At 37.2% G+C, this 21,214-nt stretch overlaps 1 protein-coding gene across 1 annotated transcript in view; it reads left to right on the forward strand.

The window, feature by feature from the left end:
* Positions 1 to 21,214, forward strand: part of TTN (titin) — a 246,273-nt gene that overhangs the window by 152,943 nt on the left and 72,116 nt on the right. Inside the window, 40 exon segments of the mRNA XM_009333163.1 lie at positions 218 to 360; positions 2,850 to 2,973; positions 3,785 to 4,051; positions 4,197 to 4,294; positions 4,447 to 4,615; positions 4,708 to 4,974; positions 5,119 to 5,385; positions 5,477 to 5,755; positions 5,862 to 6,270; positions 6,374 to 6,498; positions 6,594 to 6,860; positions 7,504 to 7,773; positions 7,871 to 8,173; positions 8,296 to 8,598; positions 8,954 to 9,141; positions 9,229 to 9,343; positions 9,926 to 10,210; positions 10,497 to 10,648; positions 10,786 to 10,933; positions 11,065 to 11,242; positions 11,334 to 11,455; positions 11,554 to 11,841; positions 11,935 to 12,231; positions 12,344 to 12,530; positions 13,115 to 13,230; positions 13,323 to 13,622; positions 13,877 to 14,176; positions 14,269 to 14,374; positions 15,478 to 15,674; positions 15,784 to 16,089; positions 16,183 to 16,461; positions 16,909 to 17,208; positions 17,311 to 17,613; positions 17,711 to 18,085; positions 18,184 to 18,486; positions 18,961 to 19,260; positions 19,349 to 19,645; positions 19,745 to 20,029; positions 20,121 to 20,414; positions 20,816 to 21,115. Of these exon segments, the coding sequence (XP_009331438.1) occupies positions 218 to 360; positions 2,850 to 2,973; positions 3,785 to 4,051; positions 4,197 to 4,294; positions 4,447 to 4,615; positions 4,708 to 4,974; positions 5,119 to 5,385; positions 5,477 to 5,755; positions 5,862 to 6,270; positions 6,374 to 6,498; positions 6,594 to 6,860; positions 7,504 to 7,773; positions 7,871 to 8,173; positions 8,296 to 8,598; positions 8,954 to 9,141; positions 9,229 to 9,343; positions 9,926 to 10,210; positions 10,497 to 10,648; positions 10,786 to 10,933; positions 11,065 to 11,242; positions 11,334 to 11,455; positions 11,554 to 11,841; positions 11,935 to 12,231; positions 12,344 to 12,530; positions 13,115 to 13,230; positions 13,323 to 13,622; positions 13,877 to 14,176; positions 14,269 to 14,374; positions 15,478 to 15,674; positions 15,784 to 16,089; positions 16,183 to 16,461; positions 16,909 to 17,208; positions 17,311 to 17,613; positions 17,711 to 18,085; positions 18,184 to 18,486; positions 18,961 to 19,260; positions 19,349 to 19,645; positions 19,745 to 20,029; positions 20,121 to 20,414; positions 20,816 to 21,115 (9,612 nt within the window).

The raw sequence follows: 21,214 nt of genomic DNA on the forward strand, positions 1-21,214 counted from the left end.
ATTTAAAGAAACACGCTCTGCAAATAGGAAATTTTAGGTGACCAGCCCTCCCCCTAAAAACCCAGAGTGGCCTCTTCTATTTAGGGGATTTTAAAGAGCAGCATTGCGATGTCTGTCTCTCTTGAGGGAAGCCACCGTGGAGATTAGTACATAAGGGCAGCAGCTCTCTCTTGGGTAGAAGTGACTAATCTGAAAATGATGTCTTCTCCTTACCAAGCTCGAGTAATTGGCTTGCTGAGACCCCTCAAGGATGTAACAGTGACAGCTGGGGAATCAGCAACCTTTGATTGCGAACTCTCTTATGAGGGAATCCCAGTAGAGTGGTTCCTGCAAGGAAAGAAACTGGAGCCCAGTGATAAGGTAAAGAAATTAAACTTTATTTTTCCTCATGTTTCCTCCTCCTTCCTCTCTTTCAACTCTCTTCCCCTTCTTTATTTCTCATTTACTCTCTGCCAGTAGAAGTACTAAGGCACAGCAATACAATAGTGCTGCTGTGCCAAATGGTAAATCCTCACTAAATCAGATATAGCATTTTTTTCCCCAGAAATTCCAGTATTCTGGAATACTACAAGAATTTATCATACAAAGGGAAACTAAGGCTCCAAAATATCAATCATTACAACAGTGATTTTGTGCCTGATTCTGTTGGAGACTCAACCACAGGGGTACTGAATGATTTTTGCTCAGGTTATTTGTGGTTACAGCGAGAGGGTTTTGAAAGGTGCTATCAGGAAATGCTTTTTTTCTCCTGAATGCTGAGTTGCAGTCCAGTTCTGCATATAAGGGGATTAAGAGGATTCAAATTCCATTTCAGGCATTTGTTCTGGCTCTCCAGATAACTTTCTGGGCAGATTTGCTTGTCAAGCACTTCTCACTAGCTATTTTTACCGCTTCATCAAGTGCTGGCTCTTAACTCTGAGGTCTGAGCAGTCTGGAATGCAGTGAGTTTAATATTTCAAGTTAATGGTAGGAGAAATACATAAAGAAACATAAAATATAATGGATATCACTGGTTTTAAGACTTCTTTTTCACATACTAGGCCTAAGGGAAATAATGCAAATGAAAATACAAATTGGAAACCTCAGACAAAGCAAACTTTCAAGGCATTACATGACCTAGCAAACTTTCAGAATCTGTAATAATGCTGCTAATAATACTTTGGTACAGATTTTTTTCTTTTAAATACAATTTTTAACATATTATTTTCAGGTTTTACTAGATCTTTCTGAGCTTCACCAGATTTGCCTAAATAAAAACTATTTCATTAAAAAAATAGAATATCAAAATAGGAAAATAAAAACCAATCATGGTGATAAGTGATTTAAGTATTACAGTATTACAGATATTACAGTATTTAAGGACAGATAAACAAAATTGAAACTCAGCAGATGAGACGTAACAAACCAAGGTATTCACTTTTGAGTCTAGGAATAAAAATGTGGAAAGCTATTGATCAGTGCAGTGGCTTGATATTTATTACTGCCTGGCAAGAAAAATATTATAAGTTCAATATTCTGTATGATGGAACATTATTTTGTTCTTATCTGTCTGAGCTATCATTTTAATTACATGGGAAAAAAATCTACGTTTTCATTCACTTTATATATACAGTCAAAACTGTCATTTGACTTCAGTTGAAATTTTATCAAGAAGAAATTCAGAATAAACCATATATTCACTTGATGCATCACTTTCTGCCCATTTAAAATAGCCTCTTGAAACACTTTTACTACTGTCTTCAAGAATCAATCTAATTGTACAAGTGTTTCATTTCAGCTGTTTTTAATTCAAGCCATTATTTTACCTCTGTGGCTGGCATTCAGCTGTACACATATAACCTTTATTGAAATGACTTATTTGTTTATCTTTATTGCTTATCTTGGTCAAATATATATTTGGCTTCATCTCAATCTCTTTCAGATGAGCATTCACTAGAGCTAGTTTTCAGGGACACAATGACTATTTGGGAGGAAGGGCAGCCTCTTAATTCCTTCCTTCCCTCTGAAACAAAAGGGACTGCCTTCTCAAAAGTAACTTAATCTTTTTCACTTCTTCCTTAGCAGAAGGTCGCTTTTCCCCTTTATTTTCTAAACCAGCATCTACTACTTGATCACATACTTCTCTGAAAATAAATAAATACAATTCTTCAAGAGCTATGTTAAAATTTACAGCATGAATGAGTAGCAGTCCTCTTAATGGCTGCAATGCAGGATGCATCCTTGAATGCCCCAGGTCCACTCCTATAGAAAAGGGGTGTTTGTGTAGGAGTAGCCCAATACAAACTCATGAACGCAAAGTAGTTTCAGCAATAGATCAACATGGAAATGGTTTTTTAGGCAAATTTTTTTACCAAAATTTAATAATAGAAAGTCAAATTGGCATTTACAAAAGAGTGTATGAGGGGAGTGCCAAACCTCTTTATATCTCTAAAAGTTTTTACTTTAGATGTAGCCAGGAGTAATACCAACTTTTTCCTATAAATTTACTTATTTTGGTATTTATTAGTACCTGTTCAAAATAAACATGACCTCAAGTCAGCCTCATTTTGAACTTTGATAGTAGACTCAGGTTTTCTAATAAAAGGACTTAAATACTTTAAAACATGGGGAAACCTAAAATTACAATTTCTTGTAAGTGAAAGGACAAAACAGAAATGATTCTCAAAATCCTCAAAGCATTTGTGTCTTGAGATATACCTAGTATATACAAAAGGAAATTATTGAAATTTCATATAAAAGTAAATGCCCAAACTCCACATATAACAATAAATAGCAATGCTATTTCATTAAATATTTCTTAAATATTTGTTGTAGATACTTACAAAGGGTTTTTATATGTACTTTATAAGGTCATGACACGTGCTGAAGGGAGAGTTCACACACTTATTCTTAGAGACGTCAAGTTAACAGATGCAGGAGAGGTATCACTGACAGCAAAAGATTTCAGAACACAAGCAAATCTTTTTGTGAAAGGTAAGTCAGTCATTTTAATTATACCATAGTCAGTGTTAATGGTCCATTTATGATTCACCTTGGAATAGGATGTTAATATACACCATATATCAAATTAGTAGGATCATACATAAAACCTTTATGCTTCGCAGAAGAGCTGAGGAAAGGGGGAAATAATGGAAATGTGTCAGACGTGGAGATGAATCAGTTCATTAGGATTTCCAGGGCTTCATTGCAGACTTGAACATTCAGTTGGCCTCAGGGTGACCTGCAAATACTGGCCTTTATGGCTCCCGATGGCTTTTTTCTGTTCTTTGGAGTATCCAGAAACCTATGAGAGCACAACTACACCATCAGTCAAGTGACATAACATTGACTGTATACCCGCTTGCACTGCTTGCAAGCTGTGTATGGCTAAGAAGTCAAAAAACTGCACACACTTCTAATTTAGTAATTCAAGGAAAAATAAAAAAAATCATTCCTTAAGTTCAGAGTGTAACTTCAGAGTCACTGAGCTCACATGGGTATAGTTCAGCTAAAGAAACTGAGTTGCAAGGCTTTGTGATGACTTGTGAGTAAAAACCCCATGGACAAGGATATCATTCAGTCTAATCTTACAGTAGGCTGAAAATGAGGAAATTAGCTGAATTAACTGAATGTGTCTGGGCATTAAAAATAAAAAATAAAAAAAACCCTTCAGCAGAGACACCTAAGAGCCTTTATGATTATTCAGTCAAGGAAAATTAGTAAGCAGTATCTGACAGTTCTGTGCTAGCAGAGGGCTGGCTATAATTTAGATATTTTCTATCAAAAATCTATCTGTTTCTTTTAGAACCCCCAGTTGAATTTACTAAACCACTTGAGGACCAGACTGTTGAAGAGGAGGCCACTGCAATACTGGAATGTGAAGTTTCCAGGGAAAATGCAAAAGTTAAATGGTTCAAAAATGGAGAAGAAATTCACAAAACAAAGAAGTATGATATCATTTCTGATGGCAGGGTCAGAAAACTCATTATCCATGGCTGCACACTGGATGATGCAAAAACATATACCTGTGATGCTAAGGATTTCAAGACATCATGTTTTCTCAATGTAGAACGTGAGTCATTTACAATTTTCTACAAAATGTATGTGTTATATACACTATGTTCTAGGGTCTATGACTGGCAGTAATATCAATGTCAGCAGTTTATTCTTCTCTACCGGAGACTTTCCTTTACTAAAAATTTTCTTTTCTCTTATAGCTATTCGTGTTGAGTTCCTGAAACCCCTAACTGACCTTGAAGTTAAAGAAAAACAATCTGCTCGGTTTGAATGTGAAATTTCTCGTCCAGGTGTCAAGGTCAATAATAATACTTTTTAATCTGAGTAACTCCTTCAACTAAGCTTTTTTTTAAATTGACAACTTTATTGTGTTGTTACAAAAGAACACACAACTGAAACCTATGATGAGTGTGTTAACACTAATAACCATGTTGATTTGTTCTAAAACAGGTGAAGTGGTTTAAGGATGGCATTGAAATTCGAAAAGGCAAAAAGTATGACATAATTTCCAAAGGTGCAGAACACATTCTTGTTGTCACTAAATGTGTCTTCGATGATGAAGCTGAATATGCCTGTGAAGCAAAAACAGCTCGAACTTCAGGCTTACTTACAGTGATAGGTAAACACAGTGTTTTAGAATCTAATCTATGAACAAGAAAAAATGTTTTTTTGATTAAAGGCTTTAATCATCTTTCTAAATTCTTGTTGCAGAGGAAGAGGCTGTTTTCACAAAAAATCTTCCTGATCTTGAAGTAAATGAAAATGACACTGTAAAATTGATCTGTGAAGTTTCAAAGCCTAACGCTGAAGTTACTTGGTTTAAAGGAGATGAGGAGGTGCCTGATGGTGGTAGATTTGAACACATTTCTGATGGCCGAAAGAGAATTCTTCTCATACGTAATGCTCATCCTGAAGATGCTGGCAAATATACTTGCAAGCTCCCCAGCTCTAGTACAACAGGAAAACTTACTGTACATGGTAAGAGAGTTACTTTGGTGGCCTTTTTTTTCTGCAAAAAAAATAAAAATAAAAAAATTTTAAAAATTAGTAAGAATACACAACTTGGTTTATTCTCTTTATAAGTAAAAAATCATATATATCTACAAAAATGTTTTCTTTCAGAACTTGCAGCAGAATTTCTTACCAGACCACAAAATCTTGAGGTGCTTGAAGGAGACAAAGCTGAATTTGTCTGTTCAGTATCCAAAGAGGCAATTACAGTACAGTGGCTGAGGGGTGACACAGTCCTGGAGCCTGGTGATAAGTACGACATCATCTCAGATGGCAAAAAGAGAACACTTGTGGTTAAAGACTCTATTCTAGGAGATGCAGGAAAGTATATTGTCATTGTTGGTGAAGCTAAAGCTACAGCACGCTTAACAGTGATTGGTAAGCTTTATTTTATCAATGTGCAGTTGATATTTTATTGCATTCCTTATACTGCATGATGTATAAATTTCTTCTATTTTCTCAATTTCAGAAAAACTCAGGATTATAACTCCCCTTAAGGACCAAGAAGTTAATGAGGGTCAAGAAATTATCTTCAACTGTGAAGTCAATAAAGAAGGTGCCAAAGAGAAGTGGTACAAAAATGATGAGGCAATATTTGATAGCGCAAAATACATTATTGTCCAGAAGGATTTAATTTACACTCTCAGAATCAGAGATGCACAGTTGAAAGATCAAGCTACCTATACCATCTCACTGTCAAACCAGAGAGGTGAACACGTCAAAAGCTCTGCTGCCTTAACAGTATTAGGTAAATAACTTGCACTGTATTAAATTTATTTCATCTTCTTACATTCAATTTCACATGAGGATCATGAGGATGTAAATTAATCAGTTTGGGTTTTTTGTCTTAACAGAGGAGGATCTCAGAATTGTTGAGCCCCTTGAAGACATTGAGACCATGGAAAAGAAAACTGTCACATTCTGGTGCAAAGTCAATCGCCTTAATGCAACCCTCAAATGGACAAGGAATGGTGAAGAGATCATGTTCAATAAGCGCATTTTGTACAAAATTGATAAATACAAACACTCACTCATCATTAAAGACTGTGGGTTTATAGATGAAGGTGAATACACTGTTACTGCTGGACAAGACAAATCTGTTGCAGAGCTTCTCATCACAGAAGCACCAGCAGACTTCATTGAACATCTCCGGGACCAGACCGTTACTGAATTTGATGATGCTGTCTTTACATGCCAGCTTTCCAAAGAGAAAGCCAGTGTAAGATGGTACAGAAATGGAAGAGAAATCAAAGAAGGCAAAAAGTATGTACATTTCATTATGCTTGTTAATATGCTAAACATGTTTGCTTTACTTTGTTGCTTTGTTTGGAAACTAAAATACTGCTTACTTTTCTCCCTCATAAAGATACCAGTTTGAAAAGGATGGAAATCTGCACAGATTAATCATAAAAGACTGTAGACTAGATGATGAGTGTGAATATTCCTGTGGAGTGGATGACAGGAAATCTAGAGCAAGACTTTTTGTTGAAGGTATGAGTAAAATTGAATAGGATTTATTTCTTCATTATTTAGTAATAATAGAAACAATACACAAATAACACCAAATTAATTGACATTTATTTCAGAAATCCCTGTTGAGATCATCCGACCACCACAAGATATTTATGAAGCTCCTGGTGCTGATGTCATCTTCATGGCCGAGTTGAACAAAGATGGTGTGGAGGTCAAGTGGTTGAGAAACAACATGATTATCGTCCAAGGTGACAAACATCAGATGATGAGTGAAGGAAAGGTCCACAGGCTGCAGGTGTGCGAGATAAAGCCCCGTGACCAAGGGGAATACAGATTTATTGCCAAAGATAAGGAAGCTAGAGCTAAGCTTGAATTAGCTGGTAAGTTGTTTGCTTTGTCTTTCTTGTATTAAATCTTAGATTAGTAAATTAACTATTTAACTAAATTGATTTTTGTTCTTTCAAAGAGTTGAATTAAAATGAATACACAATCAGGCTGAGACAAGTGCAAGCCTGTTAAACTCTATGAATTATAATTCAGGCGACAAACATTTTTAACATTTTTTATTATACCATGCTGATCCAACTGTTGAGGAAAATACAGGTCACTTCTCAGTGTCTACACCAAAGAGCATGAATTGAGCTTAAAGGAGACAGAACCTTTTCAGTAGGTCACTGCAGATCTAAAACATGAAAATTATTTGGCCTACTCATTTCAGTCATATAAGACATTTAATTCCTAATTTGTCTATTTTACAGGATCAGACCAATAAAATACATTACATTAAATTAATGCTCAAAAAGGAACTCCCTCTTCCCTGATTTTATAGGAGGACACAGTACATACCAGCCAGCCTGAGTTTCTTTCTCTGGAGCAATCAATCCAATGAGTATATGAAGGATTTGCGTAGAATTCACATAACAGCTCCTTTTACTTTTATTTGTTAGTTTTTTTGCTGACTACACAAATATATCAAATTTTTTTTATATGTAAGTACTTACTTGTCACATTGATCTTCCTTAGCTGCACCTAGAATCAAGACTGGTGATCAAAACCTTGTGGTTGATGTTGGGAAGCCTTTAACTATGACTGTTCCATATGATGCCTACCCAAGAGCAGAAGCTGAATGGTTGAAAGGGGAGGAAAGTCTGCCCACAACAACTGTTAATACAACAACTGACTGCACTACCTTCAAAATTTATGAAGCAAAGAAATCAGATAAGGGAAGGTACAAGATTATACTTCGCAACAAACATGGCCAGGCAGAAGCATTCGTCAATGTAGAGGTCATTGGTAAGTATTCCCATTATTAAAACCTTGCTTATTATTTGTTTAAGCCAGAGCACAAATGAAAGATGTAATGCCTAAAATATTGTCATATCTTTGTTAGATGTTCCGGGTCCAGTTAGAAACTTGGAAGTCACTGAAATTTATGATGGTGAAGTTGGCCTCGCCTGGCAAGAACCAGAAAGTGATGGTGGAAGTAAAATAATAGGCTATGTCGTTGAAAGACGTGATATCAAGCGTAAGACCTGGATTATGGTCACTGATCATGCTGAAAATTGTGAATACACTGTTACTGGACTTCAAAAAGGAGGAGTTGAGTACCTCTTCCGTGTTAGTGCACGGAACAGAGTGGGCACTGGTGAGCCAGTGGAAACAGAGAGACCTGTGGAAGCTAAGAGCAAATTTGGTGAGCAGAATTTATGAAAAACTCAGTGTGTGATGACAATGGAAGAAAAGCAGTACAAACTCTAACAATAGGTAAAAAACACATACCTTGTTTTTCCTTTTTCTCCCTAAAATAAAATGCAGAAGTTCCTGGTCCTCCTCAAAATGTAGAAGTTATCGATGTGAACAGGTTTGGAGCTACACTTACCTGGGAACCACCTGAGTATGATGGAGGATCTCCAATTACTGGCTACGTCATTGAACTGCGTAACAGAGCTTCCATCAAATGGGAGCCAACTATGACCACTGGAGCTGATGAACTGTCAGCTGTCCTGACTGATGTTGTGGAAAATGAAGAGTATTTCTTCAGAGTAAGAGCTCAAAACATGGTTGGAGTTGGCAAACCAAGTCCTGCTACACGTGCAGTAAAAATTATGGACCCAATTGGTAAGTATGCAAGCATTGATTGTGATTGCATTATGACAGGGACATTTTGGCTGCTTACACATTATGTGTGCAGGAAAGTTCAATTGAGAAACGTGTGCTGCAAATACCACGTGCAGTTAGATTTTTACTACTTTTGTCCTTGAAACCTATCAGAAGTACCCCACTACCCTTTGCTTCAGTAAGAACTCTAAATATTTTTGCTCTGAAATTAGGATCCAAACTCAATTTAAAAAACTAGTTTAGAAAAAGCTATGCAAAGGCATTTAAAAGAGTACTTTAAGGTATAGACAGCCGATATGCAGAACCATACTCCTTTATTAGTTGCGAAAACGTATTTCTCTCAAATTATTTTCAGAGAGACCAAGTCCTCCCATTAACCTTGATCATTCAGATCAAACTAAGTCATCAGTGCAGCTCACATGGGAACCTCCTCTCAAAGATGGAGGAAGTCCAGTCTTAGGCTATATTATTGAAAGGCAAGAAGAAGGAACAGGCAAATGGATTCGCTGTAACCCAAAACTAGTACCTGCTCTTACTTTTAAGGTAAGATGTTCTGTTCATCAACAAAGTGCTTAAAATGTGTATATCATCTTTCATATGAGTTACTAAATGATTATTTGTGCTTTTTAGGTAACTGGATTGAAACCAGGATGCAGTTATTACTACAGAGTCTCAGCAGAAAATGCAGCTGGTGTGTCTGACCCAGCGGAGGCTATTGGGCCATTAACTGCAGATGATACTTTTGGTAAGCCATATGCTATTTATGAAAGATAATTAATCAGATAAAACACACAATTAAAGTGCATCTTGTGGGTAATTTGTATATTATTCACCAGATAACTGTGATGCCAACTAGTATAAAGAGCCTTAGACCTTTGAGATTCTGAGCTATTTCTCTTCCATTACAAATTCTGCAGATAATTAGCTCTACTATTAGGTAGAGACCTATTAGGTTGCCTGAAGAGCAAGGCATGACCTTTTGTCTCCTGACCTAGCTTTGTGGAAGGTGGGGGGTAACAGAGGAGAGAAAGGCAGAGAAGATAAATAAAAATCGAAACAATATAAAGTTTTTATATTAAAGGGTAAATTAGATCTCCTACATGGTAATACTAAGCTGCCTTATCCTCTCACGTATTTCTAAAAAACATTTAGCCAGGAGAGGTAAGGAGTGATAAGCCACAGCTAGGTCTAGACAGCTCCAACCTGCAGGCTGAGATACAGTCAGAATCAGCCTCTCAACACAGCTATCATTAGCCATATTCAGAACATTAGCCATATTCAGAACATCTGAAAATATTTCATCGAATCCATTTTCTGCTTTTTCCAGTTGGACCTACAATGGACCTAAGTGCGTTTAAAGATGGGCTGGAAGTTATTGTTCCAGAGCCAATCAAGATCCGTGTTCCTATCACTGGCTACCCTGTGCCAACCGCCACATGGTCTTTTGGTGACCAAGTCTTAGAAGAGGGTGATCGTATAACAATGAAGACCACTGCCTCCTTTGCAGAACTTGTAATTACTCCAAGTGAACGTCCAGACAAGGGAATTTATTCCTTAACATTAGAAAACCCTGTGTCATCTGTTTCAGGAGAAATTAATGTTAATGTCATTGGTAAGCGGACATGTATATCTTCTAGCAATAACATTCCATATTTACCTTGCTAAAATCTAATTAGGTTAATAATGTGAAATCACACAACTTTCAGTAAACCAAGTATATTAAAATATAACTAGAAACTAGAAATCCATCCTCAAAAAAACCTCTTCTAGTTTTCAATATCCAACTTTGCTCTTTAAGGAAGAATGACTACGAAGAGCAAGTCTTCTGGCAGATAGATTACATAGGGATCATCTGTCTAACTCCTATTACAAAATAATACAATTTCTGTGATTTCTAGCTCGTCCAAGTGCACCAAGAGAACTTAAAGTTTTAGACATAATCAAGAACACAGTACAGCTGTCATGGGAACCTCCAGAAGATGATGGTGGAAGTCCAATTACTGGCTATATAATTGAAAAACGTGAAGTAAGCCGGAAAACATGGAACAAAGTAAGTTCATTCTTTCTCATTTCAATTCCTATTTGCTATATTGTTTCCACATGTGCTACTGAATTTTGTGTCTTATTTTGGTAATTGCTTTTTGGAAATAAATTTTAGAAATACATTGGCGCCTTCCTTCTCTTTAGGTTATGGATCATGTTGTTGACCAAGAGTTCACTGTACCTGACCTCATCCAAGGAAAAGAATATTTATTTAGAGTTTCTGCATGCAATAAATGTGGCCCAGGAGAACCTGCATATATTGATGAACCAGTAAATATGTCAGCACCAGCAAGTGAGTCAACTGTTTCACATTGTTGCTGATTTTTTCTTTCTGAAATCTTGCTGATTTTCTTCAAAATAAGATGCAAAGAAATCTTCCTTAGACTGGTTTCTAAGACCCCATATGTTTTTAATTTTTAATAGCGGTGCCCGATCCACCAGAGAATGTTAAATGGAGAAATCCAACATCAAAAGGAATCTTCCTAACATGGGAGCCTCCCAAATATGATGGTGGTGCCCGCATTAAGGGTTATCTGGTAGAAAAATCCCAACGTGGCACAGACAAGTGGGAGACATGCGGGGAGCCTGTTGTTGAAACAAAGTAAGTAAATTCACATCAGAAGGTATATCCTTTCAACTAACTGAGCCATTCTCATCACTTTATCTGGATTTTTTTTTTTTTTAACAAACAGAATGGAAGTAACAAAACTCAAGGAAGGAGAGTGGTATGCATATCGGGTTAAGGCTTTGAACAGAATAGGAGCTAGCAAGCCAAGTAAGCCAACAGATGATATTCAGGCCATTGATGCAAAAGGTAATTACTTCAATCACTAAATTACAATAGATGCTTTATTTTTACCAGCCTCTGAAATACTGTTTCTATAACAACGTTTTTATTATCTCCTAAATCAGAGGCTCCAGAAATTTTCTTAGATGTGAAGCTTCTTGCTGGACTTACTGTGAAAGCTGGAACTAAAATTGAGCTGCCAGCTAAAGTAACTGGAAAGCCTGAGCCCCAGATTACTTGGACCAAGGCTGACAAAATTTTGAGATCTGATGACAGAATCACCATTGAAACCAAACCTAATCATTCTACAGTCACTATTACAGACAGCAAGAGGAGTGACAGTGGAACCTATATTATAGAAGCTGTAAATTCCAGTGGACGTGCTACTGCTGTTGTTGAAGTTAATGTTCTTGGTATGCATGTATTTTATGTTGTTTATAAAAATTTTTAGTAATGTACTGAGGTATGCAAGCAGAAGACTAACATTCACATCTTGTCCTCTACAGATAAACCTGGTCCACCAGCTGCATTTGATGTATCAGAAATCACAAGTGAATCCTGCCTTCTGACATGGAATCCTCCACGAGATGATGGGGGTTCTAAAATTACCAACTATGTCCTTGAGAAAAGAGCTACAGACAGTGAAATATGGCACAAGTTGTCATCAACTATTAAGGATACAAAATTCAGAGCTACCAATTTAACTCCTCATAAAGAATATGTGTTCCGAGTCAGTGCTGAGAACATGTATGGTATTGGGGAGCCAGCACAGTGTAACCCCATCATTGCAAAATATTCATTTGGTTAGTTAATTAAATTAATGTTAAATTTTTACAATATTTTAACAGGGGGAAAAAAAACATGTGTGATGGTTTTGTTTTTTGTTTTATTTTTTTAATTTATTTATTTATACAGATCCACCAGGCCCCCCAACAGGTCTTAAGCCTACAGAGGTCACTAAAGATTCAGTCACCTTAACATGGAATGAACCAGATGAAGATGGTGGCAGCCCCATAACTGGCTACTGGGTTGAAAGATATGATCCTGAGCAAGATAAATGGATAAAATGCAATAAAATGCCAGTGAAAGATACGACATTCAAGTAAGACTGTAGTCAGTTTAGTCTGAAATAGGTCACAGAGACATAAAAATGTAACAGTAGCCTTTTAAACAAGTTTTACATTGTTCTTACTCTTGTTTCCTTGCTTCCATAAGTTTAGATCCAACTAACATCTGGTGGCATACTTTTTTTCATAATTAGTTTTTAAGAAGAATGTCTTTACAGAAGAGTGAATCATCTTTTTTTTTAATGTTTTGCTTAATAATTTCTGTGCTATGTGATTATTCATAAGACATTCTAAAATAGCAGACATAGCCATCTCAAGTATCAATTTGCCAAAACCCTGCGGTTTTTTTCTCCTGATACTCGTATTAACTAACAACCATAGAACATGCAAAAATGCAAGATGGCTCACAAAACATTGGTTTCTGTGTCATGGTGCACCATTTTATTGTTGACAATATACCTATTTTGAATGTTCACCATTTCATAAAACATCATTAGCAGTAATTTGGGTATTTTCAGATTTTCCAAGTAAACTGTAGTATGAAGAGTAGAGAGAATAATGTTTTAGGCATGAGTTCATGTGTAGATTTGGTTTAATCAAACTTAATATTTGTTTCCAGAGTTAAAGGTCTTACAAATAAGAAGAAATATAAGTTCCGTGTCTTGGCAGAGAATCTTGCAGGACCTGGAAAACCAAGCAAGGCAACAGAGCCAATCTTAGTGAAAGACCCAATTGGTATCGTAAACACATTTTTAATGGTTTAATTTAACAACAACAAAAAAATTCTTTGTTTTCAATCACGTAATTAATATTGGACTCCTGTCTAGATCCACCATGGCCTCCTGGAAAGCCAACTGTGAAAGATGTTGGCAAGACATCATTATTCCTGAACTGGACAAAGCCAGAACATGATGGAGGGGCAAAGATCGAATCTTATGTCATTGAACTATTGAAGACCGGAACAGACGAGTGGGTGAGAGTGGCTGAAGGAGTTCCCACAACGGAACACTTCCTCAAAGAGCTTATGGAGAAACAAGAATATTCATTCCGTGTAAGAGCTGTGAACAAGGCTGGAGAGAGTGAGCCCAGTGAACCCAGTGACCCTGTGCTGTGCAAGGAGAGGCTCTGTGAGTATTGTTTCAGAACGTGCTGCTACTGCAAATACACTGTCTCTGTCTTTAAAAAAGCGCCATGTCTGCCTGCCTCTTGGTACCCACTTGGGTACCAAGTGAACTCTTGGAAGCCTTATGAAATATTAGAATCTGCCCTGCTTCAGCTAAGAAAATACAAAGTTTTAATAGTTTTAGTATATTCCCTGTCTTCCAAGATCTTTGACAGGAAATACACTAACCTGTTTTACCTTTTTTTTTTTATTTTACAGATCCTCCTTCACCACCTCGGTGGCTTGAGGTTATTAATATTACTAAAAACACAGCAGATCTTAAATGGACAGTACCAGAAAAAGATGGGGGTTCCCCAATTACCAACTACATTGTCGAAAAGAGAGATGTAAGGCGAAAAGGCTGGCAGACAGTTGATACAACAGTGAAAGATACCAAGTACACGGTGAGCCCACTGACTGAAGGCTCATTGTATGTGTTCCGTGTGGCTGCTGAAAATGCCATTGGACAGAGTGACTATTGTGAAATTGAAGATTCAGTGCTTGCTAAAGATACTTTCAGTAAGTTTCAGATTTGCTTACTGAGTTATCAGTAGAAACAGCTCACGTGTAATGGATTCCTGTTCTTCTAATGTGTGCATTTTTTTCTTTAGCAACCCCTGGGCCTCCATATGCTCTTACAATAGTTGAAGTGACAAAAGGTCATGTTGATTTGAAATGGGAACCACCTAAGAATGATGGTGGCAGACCGATTCAAAGGTAAGGTCATTTTAAGTTTGTGTAGTGCTTCCTGTAGATGAAGATCTTTTCATGAATGAAGACATTTCTCTCAAAATGTTTAAATTTTAAATGGACACATTTTACATGAAAAAAAAAGGAGGATGGATGTAAAAGAGAAGCCATGTGGTCAAAGCAATTAAGGGTTTTATTTTAAAATGTGGAAATTATGCAAATATAAATAACCTAATATGCATGAACAATGAATGTGTGTCAACATCCTCAAAACAGCATCTAATCAAATCAGATCAAATTGAACTGTATATAAAATAAAAGAAAAAAAATGCATCCATAGTCTCCAGTTCCTCCAGAGCTGTAGCCACTTAGACCCATCTACCAAGCAATATTGTTACATTTTCCTTCTGCCTTAGTTTCTCATTCAAACTGTATACACTCAGCTAAGATGAAGTCTCATCTCTTTTCTGTTCATTCTCTTCTTTATTACACTTTTCAAACAGACTGGTTTACTCCTTTGGGTTGCTTCTAATTTGTCATTTTCTTTGGTTTCTAAAGTATCTGTCCTCTGAAATTCACCTTGAGTGCCAGTTCGATTTTTCCTCTTTATATTTTCACTGTTCCTTTCCTTCCCAATCACAGTAAGCATATCTTAAACAAACTGACAACTACGGAGATCTGCCTGAAGCAACATGTCACTTAATTTGCATTACTTTCCCATAGCCTATCATAGACAGAATTTTGACAGCTGAGTAACTCACAGATAATATCTACAAATATTTTCAGTGGACTGACCACTGAGATCCAAACTAACAAAGGTATAAGTATAGCTTGGAGGTTCTTTTACCTCTGTGGTTCTCTAAAACCTGAGAACACAGCAGAAGTTCAGAAATTGTCTTTCAGAATTGGGTCTGTCACTAATGTCAGACGCATTACATCCAAGACCTGCAGAGACTACCAGGACTAAGTGGCTGATATACAAAGTAAAGTTCATTGAATCTGTCACCCATGACTCTGTCTACTTTTCCATTGGCCAAATTATTCTAATTTCTTTTTATCTATTTTATTGAGCAAGAAGTCTGAAGTGTTTATATTTCAAGTGTCTGATAGTATTTTCCCAATTTATTCAGATATGTTATTGAAAAGAAAGAAAAACTAGCCACTCGCTGGGTAAAAGCTGGCAAGACAGCTGGTCCAGATTGCAATTTCAGAGTGACTGATGTCATTGAAGGTACAGATGTACAGTTCCAGGTTCGTGCAGAAAATGAAGCTGGCTGTGGTCATCCCAGTGAACCAACTGACCTCATTCATATTGAAGATCCAACAAGTAAGCAGTAGTATAATATACTAGACAGTGTATGGATTATGGAAGCAGTGTACTGTGTAGAATAGATATTCTGGGGAAAAAATGACACAATTCTTTTCCATTTCTGCAGGCCCTCCTTCACCTCCTCAGGATTTACATGTCACAGATGCAGGTCGAAAGCACATTTGCATTGCATGGAAACCACCTGAGAAGAATGGTGGAAGCCCTATTATTGGGTATAATGTTGAGATGTGTGAAGCAGGAACAGAAAAATGGATGCGAGTTAATTCTCGTCCAATAAAAGATCTAAAATGTAAGGTGGAGGAAGGTGTTGTTCCAGACAAGGAATATGTGCTGAGAGTAAGAGCTGTCAATGCTGTTGGAGCTAGTGAGCCATCAGACATCTCAGAAAAAGTTGTTGCCAAGGACCCAGACTGTAAGAATAAATTCCTTTTTTTTTCAGATCTGCATAACTGAAAAAAGAACGGGTTTTGGCAACTTTCTAGTAATATTATACTTACTTTTACAGGTAATCCAACCATTGATCTAAAAACTCGTGACATTGTTGTTGTTAAAGGACAGAAATTAAGTATCCCTGTACCCTTCAGAGCTGTTCCATCCCCAACTATAACATGGCACAAAGATGGCAAAGAGTTGAAAGCTGGTGACAGAACCACAATGAAGAGTGACTACACCTCTGCATTGCTTGAAGTCATAGACAGTGTTCATGCTGATGCTGGTGTTTATACTATCACATTGGAGAATAAGCTGGCATCAACAACTGGCTCAGTCAATGTCAAAGTCATAGGTAACTAACTAGGCTTCTTCCATTCTGAGAAGGATACTTATCCTCACTTGAGCCCTGCAGCTGACAGAAAAAAGGACTAGAAAAATCCCTTTTCTGCCATGTGAAGGAATCACTTCAACTCAGACACATGTAGATTGCCATAAAAGCATTAATGTTACAAAATCCCACAAAAAAAACCCACTTCACCCCAAGTTGGTCTAACTAGTCAGTGGCTGCTCAAAGCCCAATTATTATGAATAGTCATCATATAAATATAAAAAATTCTATAAGAATTCTGAATATTTTTCACCTGTGGGAACATAAATTCATATATATGCTGTGTAGCCAACATTTGTGGGTTTGGTCTGCTTTCTGCAAAGCAAAGAAATACAATATAATTTCATATTTGTAGGAATACAGTTTCCCATCTATTTAGTTCACTAATTTTATTATTCTTATTTAAAACAGGTCCACCTGGACAGTGTAAAGACATTAAGGCAAGCGAAGTAACTAAGAATTCTTGCAAAGTATCCTGGGAACCTCCAGACTTTGATGGTGGTACTCCTATTCTGCATTATGTTCTGGAACGCAGAGAAGCTGGTCGTAGAACATATATCCCAGTCATGTCTGGTGAAAATAAGCTTTCATGGCAAGTCAAAGACCTTATCCCAAACAGTGAATATTACTTCCGTGTTAAAGCTGTCAATAAGATTGGAGGAGGTGAATATCTTGAACTAAGAAACCCAGTCATTGCAGAAGACCCGAAACGTAAGGTTTTTTTACTACTAAGTAACCTAGCAAATTGAATTTTAACTAAAATCTTCATACTTTCTTTTTTCATATGATCCCTCTTTTGCTACTCTTCTACAGAGCCTCCAGATCCTCCTGTTGACCTTGAGGTCCATAATCCAACATCAAAATCGGTAACACTTACATGGAAACCACCCCTCTTTGATGGTGGAAGCAAGATTATGGGCTACATAATAGAAAAGCTCGCTAAGGGCAAGGAGAGGTGGGAGAGATGCAATGACTATCTGGTACCTCTATTAACTTATCCAGTGAAAGGTCTTGAGGAAGGAAAGGAATATCAGTTCCGTGTTCGTGCTGAGAATGCTGCTGGCATCAGTGAACCTTCTCGGATTACTCCTTTTGTGAAAGCTGTGGATCCTGTTGGTATGAATTGCTCATTGGATTGTTTGTAGTAATTGCCATACATCGTCAAACATATTGGGAGATTCTACTCTCCATTTATCATTCTGTGTTATTACAGAGGCTCCAAAAGTCTTCCTTGCTGCAAACCTACAGTCTGGCCTTGAGGTGAAGAGAGGTGATGAGATCATACTTGAGGCACATATTTCAGGGTCACCTTATCCATCTATCACTTGGCTGAGGAATGACGAAGTTGTCAGACCAGAGGAAATCAAAAAGAGAGTAACAACGTATACAAGGAAGAAGAAGGGTGAATCTGAAGAAGAGGAACCTTTCCAGCTTTCACTGCCAGAACGTATGAGTATTGACAACCATAAGGAAGGAGAGTCTGTACTATCAATTCGTGACTCCATCAGAGCTGACCATGGCACATTTACAATTAAAGTGGAAAATGATCATGGTGTTGCAAAAGCCTCATGTGAAGTCAATGTGTTAGGTATGTAATTAATGTCCTCAAAAACACCTAGTTGTTCAGAGTATTGAGTAAGAAGTGCACAAGATGAGTACTCATCATTTTTCTTGCTTTACTAACAGATACACCTGGGCCTCCAGTCAACTTAGTGTTTGAAGATGTGAGGAAAAATTCTGTCATTTGCAAGTGGGAGCCTCCCCTTGATGATGGTGGAAGTGAAATCCTAAACTATGTACTGGAAAAGAAAGACAATACAAAAGCTGAAATGGGCTGGGTCACTGTCAGTTCAACACTCAGGCATTGCAAATTCCATGTAACAAAACTGATTGAAGGAAAAGAATATCTCTTCCGTGTATTTGCTGAAAATAAAGTTGGATCAGGGCCACCATGTGTTTCAAAACCGATGACAGCGAAAGATCCTTTCTGTAAGTTTTATTTTTGAAATAAAACCTTTTCAGAAAACCAGTGTAAAACTACACAGACTCTTAGAACACTCAGCTTCATCTATGTGAATATTTCTCAGAAGAAACTTGAGCAATGTAATTATTATTAATTACACATTTTAAACCATTGAAATAAAGGGAAATATTAAAAAACATTCTAATTTCAATAGTAAAGAAATAAGAATGACAATCACTGTCATAAAACTTTACACTTAAAACACTTAACATCTGAATAGTGACATTCTCTGTGTTCAATAGACTGATATTCTTACCAAAAGAGAGAACTACTGCATGTTTGATTACTGATTGCAGTTAGGAATCAACGTTTCTAAGAAAGAGAGTAGAACTATGAATGACTTAAAATTAGTCATTTCTCACATCTTAGTTCTCTCTTAGCTTTGAGTAAGCTCTGAAGAAGACAGCAATGGTGACAAAATAACAATTCTTTTTTTTCAGCTCCACCAGATCCACCTAATAAGCCTGATGTGCAAGATGTTACCAGCAACAGTATGTTGGTTAAATGGAATGAACCAAAGGACAATGGCAGCCCGATCATAGGATATTGGATTGAAAAACGTGAAATTAATAGTACTCATTGGGCTCGGGTCAACAGGAACCTTGTGAATGCTCTGGAAATAAAAGTTGAAGGATTGTTGGAAGGATTAACGTACATCTTTAGAGTATGTGCTGAAAATGCAGCTGGCCCTGGTAAATTTAGTCCACCATCAGATCCAAAAACTGCGCAGGACCCAATAAGTAAGTAGCTTAGCAGAAGCTAATAGCAGACAGGTGACAGAATAGGGTTCATGGCCTTTAACTTTGATTTACACCTATTTATTTCTAGTGCCACCTGGTCCACCGATTCCAAGGGTTGCTGATACAAGCTCAACTTCTATTGAGCTAGAATGGGAACCTCCTGTGTACAATGGTGGTGGAGATATCACTGGTTACCATGTATACAAACAACTGGTGGGAGTAAAAGAGTGGTCACGTTGCACAGAGAAACCCATTAAGGTTCGACAGTATACTGTTAAAGAAGTCAGAGAAGGTGCAGACTATAAACTCCGTGTTACTGCACTTAATGCAGCTGGTGAAGGATCACCTGGTGAAACTGAACCCGTAACAGTTGCAGAACCTAAAGGTATTGCAATCATATTATTTTCAAGAAATGTCCAGCTGCCTAAAAGGCGGTTTTGAATCTCTCCCTTGAACTAATGAACCGTTTCTCTCTCTTCTGCAGAGCCTCCCACTGTTGAGCTGGATGTTTCTGTCAAAGCAGGCATTCAGATCATGGCTGGGCAAACTATTAAAATTCCTGCTACTGTGACAGGGCGTCCTACTCCCACCATTGCATGGGCTGTGGAGGAGGGTGAATTAGACAAAGATCGAGTTGTTATTGAAAATGTTGGCACAAAATCTGAGTTAACCATTAAGAATGCATTGAGAAAAGACCATGGAAGATATGTAATTACTGCTACCAATAGCAGTGGTTCCAAATCCGCAGGAACCAGAGTAGAAGTATTTGGTAAGAAAAATATTTTCTGAAATCAACTGAGCATTTCTTTTGGTGAGATAATCTTTGGGCTTTATCCTACTTGTTTGATTTTGGTTTTCAGATGTTCCTGGGCCAGTCCTTGACCTAAAGCCAGTGGTCACAAACAGAAAGATGTGTTTGCTTAACTGGTCTGATCCTGAAGATGATGGTGGCAGCGATATTATAGGCTTCATTGTTGAACGAAAGGATGCCAAAATGCATACATGGAGACTAGCTATAGACACAGAGAGATCTAAATGTGATATTACAGGTCTAGTTGAAGGGCAGGAATATAAATTCCGTGTTAGTGCCAAGAACAAGTTTGGTACTGGTCCACCTGTTGAAATAGGACCCATTCTTGCAGTTGATCCATTAGGTAAGATGACTAATTTTATGGGTTTTTTTTTAAACAATTTTTAATTATAGGTTAATAAACCAGTATTGTTGTGTGGATTGCTTTCTATACAGAAAGTGTATTTACTTTTCTACTACCTGGATAAGGCATCTGCCTTAGATTAATTACTTCAGTCAGATCTCTGAATCAGTTCTGTAAAACTACTATGGTTCTTTATGTAACAAAATACTGATGTCTACTGAGACACTACTTGTTACCTTTTTGTCCACATACATGAGAAACTTTATACTGTCCATAACCATACTCAGATACTTTGCATACAAAAGCTATGGTTTTAAAAAGCCAGAGCTACTGTATTCATATGAATAAAAATTCTCTAATATTTAAATGTTTTTTTCATTATGATTTATCTGTGTTAATAGGGCCTCCAACAGCACCTGAGAGGTTCATGTACACAGAGAGGACAAAGTCAACCATTACACTTGATTGGAAGCCTCCACGTAGTGATGGTGGCAGTCCTGTCTTAGGATATATTGTTGAGAAGAGGAGACATGATTCAAAAGACTATGAAAGAGTTAATGCAAGGCTCTGTCCAAAAACATCTCTTCTCGTTGAAAAACTTGATGAACTTCATATGTATGAATTCCGTGTCAAAGCTGTCAATGCTATTGGAGAAAGTGAACCATCATTGCCCCTCAATGTAGTCATACAAGATGATGAAGGTATATCTGCTTTAAAGAAATCCATACAAATATCTGCCGAACACTGCAAGGCATTTTCACTGTTTCATCTCCATCTTCACTCTGTCATTTTTCTTCTTG

The sequence above is a fragment of the Pygoscelis adeliae genome, unplaced genomic scaffold (assembly GCF_000699105.1).
Source record: "Pygoscelis adeliae isolate BGI_AS28 unplaced genomic scaffold, ASM69910v1 Scaffold160, whole genome shotgun sequence".
Taxonomy (NCBI): Eukaryota; Metazoa; Chordata; class Aves; order Sphenisciformes; family Spheniscidae; genus Pygoscelis; species Pygoscelis adeliae.